The sequence below is a fragment of the Equus przewalskii genome, chromosome 3 (genome assembly GCF_037783145.1).
Source record: "Equus przewalskii isolate Varuska chromosome 3, EquPr2, whole genome shotgun sequence".
Classification (NCBI taxonomy): Eukaryota; Metazoa; Chordata; class Mammalia; order Perissodactyla; family Equidae; genus Equus; species Equus przewalskii.
The window spans coordinates 5,995,194-6,007,282 of NC_091833.1; the positions used below are offsets into that span (position 1 = coordinate 5,995,194).

At 36.3% G+C, this 12,089-nt stretch overlaps 1 protein-coding gene across 1 annotated transcript in view; it reads right to left on the reverse strand.

Annotated features, from left to right (window-relative positions):
- RPGRIP1L (RPGRIP1 like) overlaps window positions 1-12,089 on the reverse strand; it is a 104,725-nt gene that overhangs the window by 45,103 nt on the left and 47,533 nt on the right. Inside the window, exons 16-21 of the mRNA XM_008513157.2 lie at window positions 11,188-11,339; window positions 7,879-8,257; window positions 4,649-4,839; window positions 4,441-4,524; window positions 1,308-1,409; window positions 695-857 (exon numbers count right to left, since the gene is read on the reverse strand). Of these exons, the coding sequence (XP_008511379.2) occupies window positions 695-857; window positions 1,308-1,409; window positions 4,441-4,524; window positions 4,649-4,839; window positions 7,879-8,257; window positions 11,188-11,339 (1,071 nt within the window). The remainder of the gene's footprint in view (window positions 1-694; window positions 858-1,307; window positions 1,410-4,440; window positions 4,525-4,648; window positions 4,840-7,878; window positions 8,258-11,187; window positions 11,340-12,089) is intronic.

The window sequence follows — 12,089 nt, forward strand, 5'->3', positions numbered from 1 at the left end:
AAGCACTTAACCGCTTTCTGTCACCGTAGACAAGTTTGCGTTTTCTAGATATTTACATAAATTAAATCATAAGTTGTCATTTTTTGTCTGAGTTCTTAGTTTTAATTTTTAAAAAGTCAAGTCCTCTAGAATAATCCAGATGATAGTACTGAACTCAAAGAGAATATACAGCCATTTAAAATATAAATTGGGATTATGGCCAGAAATAATACTTGCATTCTGTTGTGGCTCTCCCAGTTGAGATAAGAAGATATGGAAGAATTTCACCTGACCATAGCCAACTACACTGAACTATATCCCATTATTTCTGCCAAGAAATAGGTATTGTGGGGGCCGCCCCCCTGGCCGAGTGGTTCAAGTTCTGCACGCTCTGCTTTGGTGGCCTGGGTTCACAGGTTTGGGTCCTGAGTGGAGAACTACTTCACTCATCAGCCATGCTGTGGAGGCAGCCCGCATACAAAAGAGGGGAAGACTGGCACAGATGTTAGCTCAGGGCTAAGCTTGCTCAAGCAAAAGAAAGAAGAGGAAGACTGGCAATGGATGTTAGCTCAGGGTGAATCTTCCTCACAAAAAAAACCCCAAAGCAGTACTGTGAAGTAGAGCCACTACAAAATGAAGATGTTCCATGAGGTACGCTCTAACGGTTACATGACACAAGGAGTCAAGTAAATAACATTAACAAAAAGAAAGTCACCTTCTGGTTCCAATTCTTCAGTTATTTCCGTTTCATCTTCAGAAGAAGGCAAACTTCGTTCTGCAAGCTGACCCTCGGACAGTAAGGACACATCATCATCTTTTCCTTGTTGCACTTTCTCAATATTCTCTTTTACCTTATCTATGCTGCTTTCTTGAGAAACCTGAAGAAATGAATGCACACTGATATATTTATTATTGCTTAGATCACATTTATAGCATTCTTGCTGATGCATTTGATAATAAAGCATGCAAACTTGAGACAAACATACAGACATGCAACATCTATACATGATTCATTGGAAAATAATCACTTAAATTGTACAAATGAAAATAGGCAGATAAATGAAAATCTGATTATAAACTAAGAATGAAAAGAACACTAATATGAAAATGAATTTCACATTAATACTTTAATTCACATATGTATTTACTATCTGCTAGTATCAGCATAATTGCAGCTGCTACATTTGTCATATTTTTGACTTTTCTATTCCAGGGAAGTCATGTAATAATAGGTTCAATGCTACGATTTCCTGATTCATGTCAATACAAAGACAAAATCTTTAAGAAACAAATTAAACCTTTCAAAATAATTTAATACAAATACAAACCTCGGGAATATGTGAAACAGCTGGCATATTAATTTCTATTTCTGGTGTATGCTCCACTTCTGGTGAAACTTCCTTCATGTCTTCAGGAGGAGAAGAGGTCTCCTTATATTAATGTATAAACATGCATGTATGTTACTTTGTATTTATTGCTAAATCCCAAATCATCCTAAGACTTTTTCATAATATGTATAGGCACTAATAAAAATTAAGAGCAAATATAGTAGTTACCCATAGGACACTGAATTTAGTTAGTGCATTTCAGCAAAATGGTTGATATTCTTCATGATACACATATGCAATGTAAGAACTGCACGTGCACTTCATTGAAGCATCGTTTATAGTTGCAAAAAAGTGAAAACAATGCAAATGTCCAACAATGTGGCATTAGTTAAATAAAATATGGTACATCCAAATACCTGAGTTCTATGTAACCATGAAAAATAATAATGCAGATCTGTACTTACTGACATTAAAGAGAGTACACAATATAATGATGAGTAAAAAAGCTAGCTATAGAAGAATATATGTAGTTCTATACTATTTTGTTAAAAAACAAACATGCAAATAGACAAACGTGTGTATATTTCCATGGGAAAAAATATGAAAGTAAATTCACCAAAATTCTCTCTGATATATAGATTTGGGGAAATTTTTTTTACTATTTTTATTTTTGTTTATTTGTATTTTCTAATATTTCTATGATGATTATACATTACGCATGTAATCTAAAAAACTGTATATGCTAGGGGCCAGCCCCGTGGCATAGTGGTTCAGTTCAGTTCAGTGTGCTCTGTTTTGGTGGTTTGGGTTCATGGGTTTGGATCCCAGGTGCAGACCTACACCACTCATCAGCCATGCTGTGGTGGCGATCCACATACAAAAAAGAGGAAGACTGGCACAGATGTTAGCTCAGGGCTAACATTCTTCAAGCAAAAAAAGAAGATGGGCAATGGATGTTAGCTCAGGGCAAATCTTTCTCAGCAAGAAAATGAAAAAAAATTGTATATGCTAAAATAGGCATGTACTTTCTATGATCAACATTATCTTTTTATTGTATCAAATGTCAATTTATAGCCAACCATTTATTCAGGGTTTATAAACTGATGTTTATTTTTAAAATAGTTTATCAGTTTTGCTATTTTAAAAGTAAACATGTCCAATATAGAAAATGTGAAAGATAAACACGAAAATATAAAAGACATTAATAAAAATCCATATTCCCATTACCCAATGATAATATCTGTTAATAATTAGTTAGACTTCTCTTTCTTTATAATTACTTTTTAATGCAAATAAAAAACTTTTTTGGTTACACAGTGGTAATTATAAGTACAATATATCCCGTTACGTAAAAAAAAAACAGTGTTACAAAATTTTCTTGTGATATGAAACTCTGGGTAAACATAATTTTTTCTTTTTTTGGAGGAAGATTAGCCCTGAGCTAACATCTGCTGCCAGTCCCTTTTTTTTTTTTTTTTTGCTGAAGAAGACTGGCTCTGAGCTAACATCCATACCCATCTTTCTCTATTTTATATGTGGGATGCCTACCACAGCATGGCTTGACAAGCAGTGCCATGTCTGCACCTGGGATCCGAACCACTGGACCCTGGGCCGCGAAGTGGAATGTGCACACTGAAGTGCTGCACCACTGGGCTGGCCCCTGCATAAACATAATTTTTAATGACAACATAATATTACAATGAGTGCATGTATCATGATTTAATGAACCATTGCACTAACATTGGACATTTAACTAGCTCATGATTTTTAGCTATTATGACTAACACTGCAACAAACACCTCTATTTATATGTCTTTTTTATATTAAGGATCATTTACTTAGGAATCAGGTTACCTGTATTTGAATCCTAGATCTAATACTTTGACCTTGAGCAAGTTACTTAACCTCTGTAAACATTACTTCCTCTATCTTTAAATGGAATAATTCTAATATGGACAACATAAGGTTGTTGTGAGGATTAAATGAGTTTAATGGATATAAAGCATTTAGTTCAGTGCCTGGCAGATAATAAGCACTTAATAAATGCTAGCTATAAAACACGGCCTGAATAATTATTCAATTTATTTATTTAGCACATACAGATTAAACGTTTTGTATATGCCAGGTATTATTTTAAGCCCTGGGGAGAAAGAATATTTTGATTTGGGTGGTGGGTATACAGGGCTGCACATATGTAAAAATTCATTGAGCTGTGCGCCTAAGATCTGTGTCCTTTACTGTACAGAAGTTTATCTCAATTACAAAGCAAACATTTCTTTAAATGTCCGTGAGAGATGACGGTGACTTGAGCGGTGACGGTGGAGGTGACGAGCACTCAGGATATATTGTGCAAGTACAGCTGACGGGCCTTGCGGATGAGCCGAGTTGTGGGATGTGAGAAACGAGAGTCAAGGGGAGGCCTCCAGAATTTCACAGCCGCACAGCTGTGTAAACGATTACGGCATTCACTGAGAAGGGGAAACAACCAAGACAGAAAAATATTGGAAGAGGGTTGGCGAAACCAGGTTTGCTTTTAGACGTAGGTTTAGGTTCCTATTAGAAACCAGACAGCACATGAAATAAGCAGTAAGAAAATAAATATGGAATCTGGCAGTAAGATCAAGACTGAAGATTATAAATATGGAAGTGTCAGCAGATAGATGCTTTTTAAAACTATGGCATGGGCTGGGATCTCCTAGTGAAGATAAAGACTGAGAAGGGGTCTAGGTCTGGAGTTTGACTGCTGAGGCATTTCAGCGTTCAGAGATGTGGTCCGGGAGAGTGAGAAGAAGAACCGGTCAAGTTAGAGGAGAACTAGGAAGGCACGGGATCCAAGAGACCAAGAGAAAAAGCAGCAAGTATTCCACTGTGTCAAAAGTTCCTAGGAGATTCCAATGGGCGCTGAGTATTGACTGCTCGGGGCAAAGTGAAAGTCATGGTGAATTTAGCAAGAGTGAGCACATTTAACACTCTTACACAGTGCCAAGTGACAAAGCTGACATTTTAAAGAGAAAAGAAGCATTTTATTCATCTGTTTCTATTTAAATCAGGTAGGGTATACTATACCTCTATCATTTATTTCTAATGTTTGCTACGGGGAAAAAAATCACTATTTTGAGTGTTTACTACTTACAGAAGGCTGATGTGGTGTGATATCCACAAAAGATACCTTCTTTTCTACAGGTGTTAAACGTTGTCTTGGTTTAGGTGTTGGTGCCTAAGATAAACCAGTACATCAGAGTGAGTATAGTGAACATATATTTTAGATAAACTTTAGCTATGTTTTCTTTTTTTGACTGTTTCTTAAGTTTTATAGGAAATTCAAAGTCACTGTTACTCACTACAATTAACGTGCTAACAGAGGATGCTGGAGGCAGTCTTTGAACAGCTTCTGACTCTGCTTTCAGTATGAAATTTCCTAAGTCTTCAGTTGTTATGGATCCACTTGGGGGAAGGTAAGCAAATTTCCATTTCAATATAACATGGATGGTTCCTGCAGGATGCTTTTTATGATCTGTTAACTCAAAAATTCCTGTCAAATTACGAAAATAATTGTAATTAGTGCTAGGGTGAAGTTTATGACCATAAGAATTAAAGAAGAGCAAAGAGAACTACCCACAACTTTAAAAATAATTTAGGCTTTTACTCACAACTAAAGTGACTTAGAGACTAAAATAAAGACAAGAGGATCTATGATAGGTTCATCTCTCAAGTAGACTGCTTTCAGAAGTCAAAGCATCAAAGATAAAACTGATTCAAAGATGAGAAAATTAACTTATAAATATTTTAATTCACTGAAATTAAATTCAGAGATTTTTCAGAATTCTTAGCCTTCCTCTAATTATCTGGGTTACAACTCAAATACTGATCTTCATTTTGATTTGAATATTCTTGCAAAAGACTTGTCTATATAGAAAAATATATTAAAAGTTCAAAATTTCAAGTAATTTATATATCTAAAGAAGTCTTTACTATATAACTCTATTATAATTTTAAATATGTTTTGCTGGGATTTGTTAAATTACTCTAAATTAATAGTAGCATACCAAAAAAGGTCCATAAAATAAACAAACTACACAAAACATACAGCAATAATAAACAGTATTATCTAGCTGAATCTGTAATATTGTCCCAAATTTTAATTTTGACACTAGATTTTTCAGTATGCAAAATCCCTCACTTGAAGAAAACAAACCCATATTATAAGCATAACTTTTATTTAGGGGTATCCTTTACTTGGTCCTCAAGTGTTTGACACTTCTTTTAATGGCTTGGCTGGGGAAAAAAACAAAACAAGACAAGGCTAGACTTTATGTAGAAAAAAGTATATAGGAGGAATATGGAGAGGTGATAAAATTCTATTATAGGCACAGGTGGGACTTCCAGATTGGCTGAATGAAGAGCTGAATAAACCCTTTCCAGGAAAAGCAATGATAAAACTGGACAAAATGATGAAAAATAACCATTTAAGGACTTTGGAAATTGATCAAAGGTGTACAACAAATTGAGAAGCATTATTCAAAAGAATCTACTGAACCTCAGTAAGAACAGCAGGAGTCAGAACAGACCCTAGTAAGCTACTTGTCCCTGGCTGAACATGAGAACAGTAGACTGCCTAGGCCTACTTTGAATGCATTACCCAAGCCATCAGCTCAAGGTGTTTAATCATAACCTCTGACCACGCATTGGCTGACCATGAAACTATGGTGACTCAGGCTTAAAATTAAAACAAGAATAAAACAAACAAAAAATTAGCAGAGACATCAGTGGCTACAGTGAGGGGAAAAGATCACAGAATTAGTCCAGGTAAGTCACCAAACAAAGAGAAATAGCAACAGTAACCATCACATGGAGTGGGAGAGGGCTGGAATACAATATAGAATCCTAAATATCCAATTTTAAACAAACAAACAAACCCCATAAGACATGTACAGAAACAGGAGAATGTGCTGCATACACAAGAAAAAAGCCATCAATAGAGTTTCTCATGGTGTACAGATGATAGACTTAACAGACAAAGACCTCAGAGTAGCTATTATAAACATATTCAAAGAATGAAAAGAAACCACGTTTAAAAATTAAATAAAAGTGTGATGACAATAACTTATAAAACACAGACTATAACAAAGAGATAGAAATTGTAAAAAAAGAAAACTAAATAGAAACTTGAGTTGAAAAGCACAATTACTAAAATGAAAAAATTCGACTGAGGAGTTCAGTAGGAAATTTGAGCTGGGAAAAGAATGAATCAATGAACTTGAAGATTGATCAAGAGAGATCAATCTGAAGAAGAAAAACGAAAAAAAAAAAAAACCCAGAAGCCTCAGAGACCCATGGAACACTATTAAGCACACGAACATATGTGAAAAGGAAGTCTAAGAGGGGGAAGAAATAAAGGGCAGAAAAATAATTGAAGAAATAATGGCAGAAAATTTCCCAAATTTGGTGCCTAACAGTATCCTACACATAAAGAAGCTCAACAAATTCTACACAGGGTAAGCACAAAGGGATCCACACCCAGACACATCATAGTTGAAAGCCAAAAAAAAAAAAAAGGGAAAATCTTGTAAACAGCATGAAGCACAAGGGAAGCGTAAGAAGATGAACAGCTGACTTCTCATCAGAAACAATGGATGCCAGAAATCAGCTGTCTGATGTACTCAAAGTATTACAAGAAAAAAACAACTGACAACCAAGTATATTATATCCAGCAAGACTATCCTTCAGAAAATAAAAGCTATGTAAAGACAGTCCCAGATAACAATGACTAAGTGAATTCATTCCCAGCAGATCTGACTTACAAGAGATATTAAAGGAAGTTCTTCAAGCTGAAAGGAAGTGACACCAGATGATAACTACAAATCAACACAAGGGGATAGAGACCAGCAAGATTAATTACATAGGTAATTATAAAAGACAGTAAAAATAAGTTTTCCTCATTTCTTCTCTCAACCAATTTAAAAGAAGGTTGCATAAAACAATTGTAAAATTATATTGTTGGACTCATATGAAGAAAAAAATATGACAATAATAGCATAAAAGAGGGAGAAGACATGGAGTAATCCCGAGTAAGGAAATGACACCAGGTAGTAACTGAAATACATATGAAGAAATAAAGAATTCCAGAAATGGCAAATACATAAGTTAATATAAAAGCCTCCTATAATTATATATATTTTCCCTTCTTTTAACTTCTTTAAAGGACATAAGCTTATTTAAAGCAATAATTATAACATTGTATTTTTGGGTTTATAACATATATAGGCACACAAATATATGACATTAATAGTACAAAGGAGGGGGGAGGGAATGGAATTACATTGCAACAGATTTCCTAAATTTCACTGGAGTTGTTAGTATTAATTTTAAGTAGATTGTGGTAAGTTAAGATGCATATTATAATCCCTGGAACAACTACTAAGAAAATAACTAAAAAAACATAATATTAAAGGTCCAAAGTTTACAATTATCCGACAAGGTTAAGACTAGTTATAAAAAGATCATATCCATAATAATGAGGTATAATTTAGGTTTGTTTTTACAATTTCATAGATTCAAGAAACAGGCTTACCTGAAATACACCTGTCATGTGCCAATGAAATCAGAGGCACGTTGACTTTTCCTATGTAAATATTCTCCTGGGTATCACTATCATCAAACACATAAAAACTCAGAGACTCTGATTTAAGGTATTGATCCAAATCCATATTCATCGGCACTGGGAAACACATATGATCATCAAACTGTGGATCATTGCTACTGGGAATGATGGCTGTATCATGGTCTGCAAAATCAAAAAACTTGTACACAACATATGGGTGTGGCTGAAGGTGCCTTGCTCGGGCCTGCAGGTGGTTGCAGCATCTTATTGTAACATGAAGTTCATTTAAGTTGCCATCTGTGGAATCAGTAGAACTGAGCTGAGCAGTTTTGGGTGCTTGCTGACTTAACTGGAAAAATATACATATTTATATTATAGCAATAATACAATGAAAAGATAAACAACAGTTGCTAACCCTCAAACAAAAGTTTTGTACATGGACAAAAAGCTGCATATTTTCAATTCATAGTGAATTTCTCAGTAAAAGACTTTTGATTCTTCTTCAAAACCAATATTCCCTAGAACATGTGTGAACAGATGCTATTAGCAACAAACATAGAAGAATGAGCAATGCTCTTAAAACCAAATAAACCAAGAAAAAAGTTAATCTTATGCTCTTTAATTCTATTTAGTATTAATGAGTAAATTTTGCAGATAGGTCCAAAGACAAATGTCCTCTAGTTCACAAGTTTATTAAGAGCTAATCCTTCAACCATTCGAGCTATTCTGACCATATGCCATTCTTAAGTGAGAATCCAGTGAATTTGATGGGGCCCACTCATAGAGATGATTTTGTTATAGTTGGGTTGGTCCTCATCCTCAACCAATGGGGTCCGGGGAAACAGATACCGGAGGCCAAGATTAGCCAGTATATCAAAATCCAACGGTTATGAGAATAAGAGAACAGAGTCAGAGATAAACCTCGGAGGGGATAAAAAGCTAGGACTGACAGAACATTTCAGAAGAGAGATGAGCAAAAGGAGTTAGTAGGCAGAGCTAGAAGCTACTCTATGGACCCCTTTGGAACTATTTACTCAGGTAGCCAGTGCACAAATATTTTAGCAAACAATTGCACTGACTAACTGTTAAGCCCACCACAGCTGAAGCAATCTGGGACAAACAAATGTTAGTGTTTCAGTGCCCTGCTTAGTTTTGTGTTGGAGTTATTCTCTACCTTTCACAAAGGGACCCCTCTTTCACTGCATTTCTGAACTTGGATTGAGCATCTGGAACCTGTGACTCTGGAGAAGTTTACTGGAGAAGGAAAAATAGAGCCATAGTCATAATCTCCTTAGTGGAGACATCTGGTGGTGTGGGGAGGGGAAATGTGAGAAGGGAATAACGATACTGCTTTCCCAGGGCTCATTTGCATCCAGCTATAGAAGGCTGAGTGGAATGATTTGCAAAATAACCCCTCTGCTTCTCCCTGCAAGTACACCCATAAAAGCTAAAATACCAATGGCAAACAACTCATTCAAGCCACACGCCAGGAGTCTAAAAATCTTTAAACTCCGAAACTAAATAAATAATCTAGTCTATTTCTAATTCTCTTTTCCATAACAGCATTTCCCAAAGTGTATTCTGAAAAATACTAGTCTAGAAAGATGATTTCTGGGAAACAGGTGTCACTCTTTCTCAGTGTGGAAATCTATTAGTCACGGTTCTTTAGTTGAAAGTTACGGAAACTAAGCCCATGTAGCAAATACAACCAAAAAGAGAATTTGATATAAGGCTACAGGTTTATTTCATGGAACTGTATAGCAGAAACGTAGTTGGGCCTTAGGAAGGTAATGAGACTGGAAAATCATCAGAATTTACTATCTGGTTTCCATTTCTCTCTATATTGCTTGCTCACTATTCTCTCTCCAGACCCATTTTCTTTCCTTTGCTGGTTAACATGGTAGAAGATGGCTGCCCCACAGCTCCCAAATTTACATGTTCCAGGTATGTAAAAGTTCTGCTTTCTCTTGATCTCAGAAAGCAGAATCTGATTGGGTCAACTGTGGTCAAGTGGATAGTCCTGAATCGTTAATTAACTGGGTGGAGAGTGGGAGAGGACAGGATCCCGGAACACACAGCTGGCCACTGGGGGCCCAGCCCCGTGGATTGGGAATGAGGGGAGTTCCAAATGAAAAAAGATACTTATGACTTGAGCAGACATTCCAAAATATTTCTACCATCCTCTATCCCTCTGTTACTCAACACAAGCGCATACTTTCTGCTTCCTCTTGAGGTTCATGTTATACGTGGGAAGTCCTAAAGTCAAGGATCCTATTTAACTTTGCTCAGTTCAGTGCTTTCTGCATTTATTGGATCATGGAATTCTTTTGGAAATATGGTCATTAAGACTGCATGAAACACAGTTTGGGAAATGCTGCTCTGAGGAATTACATTTAAACTTCCAGTTCTTGGTAAGAGAATATTCATTTTGTATTCTACTTCACACTTCAGAAATCTAACATGAGGAAACGGTTGGAAAGAAGGACACTAACAGCTACTTATTTCCTTAAAGTAGAAACTGTAACAAAAGTCACTTGATGGGGCTGGCCCCGTGGCCGAGTGGTTAAGTTCGTGTGCTCCGCTGCAGGCGGCCCAGTGTTTCGTTGGTTCGAATCCTGGGCGCAGACATGGCACTGCTCATCGAGCCATGCTGAGGCGGCATCCCACATGCCACAACTAGAATGACCCACAACGAAGAATATACAACTATGTACTGGGGAGCTTTGGGGAGAAAAAGGAAAAAAATAAAATCTTTAAAAAAAAAAAGTCACGATGTGTGATAACAGCATTGCAATCCATCTTTCAGAAGCATCTCAGGTAGCACAAGGAAGTTCCTTTGAGGTGATGGAACAATTCTGTATTTTGATTGTGGCGGTAGTTACGTGACTAAATACACATGAAAAAACTGCACAGAACTCCTCCTCCTCCTCCTCATACACACACAAACACACAATGAGTGCGTGTAAAAATTGCTAAAATCCGAGTAAGCCTGCAGTTTAGTTAGTAGTACTGTACCAATGTACCAATGTCAATTTCCTGGGTTTGACATTGTACCACAGATACGTAAGATGTTACAGTTGGGAGAAGCTGGGTGAAGGGTACCCAGGACCTCTCTGTACTATTTTTGCTACTTCCTGTAAGTCTATGATTATTTCAAAATAAAATGTTAAAAAAAGTCACTTGACGGCTGTGAAAGAAAATATCAGTTTAAAGCATGACATATAAAGAAATAGTATAAAATTTGTGTCATAAAAGGGTCTTAAAGTTAAACAAGCTTACCCCTTGCGTTTGCCCTGGCCCCTTAAAATTTGATGTTATATATCCCAAAGCCTTTGCCCGTTCTCGATAAAGTCGAATAGCTTGATCCATGGGAACTCTTAATCGGAACCAGTATTCCACTGTGCCAAAATTTGGGATGTCTCCTTTAGTTCCTATAAACCAATACATAACTCACTGTTAAAAGAGTCCCATAAATCAAAATATATACCTGTAAAAAATACATCAATGGTCTTATGCATTAAAACTATAAATTTTATACTGAGTAAAATAATATATGACTTACACAAATGATGTGTGATTGGCAAATAACAGAGACGAGGAAAATAAAGTTACTTCTGCAAGTCTGAGTTTCAGCTTATGTTCAATATTATTAACGAATTATGTCACACTATGGTTGAGATATTCCAGTTTACACCGTTTCAAGCATTCCAAAATATAGAAAAGTCTAAACATTGAATCAAATACTTTACAGATTTTGATGCTCTAGTACTTTGTTTTTAACAAGTTGCACTCAATGCAGTCTGACAGATACAATATAAAACCTCAGAACTATAAGTATGATATTCCACATTATAATTCAGCTTTCAAGAAACCTTTGGCACCTTCCCATTTCTCTACTGCGCCACAAGTACAGGGAAAGAGGCCACAGCTCTGCCAGATATCTATCGTACATAACAGACCCTTGTCTGATGTTCGCTCTGCACACCTTAGGACTCCTTTCAACTCAGGCAGCTCTTCATCTCCCTTCCTCTGTGAAGACTTCCTGCACGGCTCTCGGGGGACTTAACAGCTCTATGCTTCCTTCAGAAAGGAAGAATATGTCCTCATTAGAGCACTGACTGCTTTGGCAACTTGCAGTTCACCAGTCTATTTCTCCACCACACTGTGGGTTTCTTGAGAGC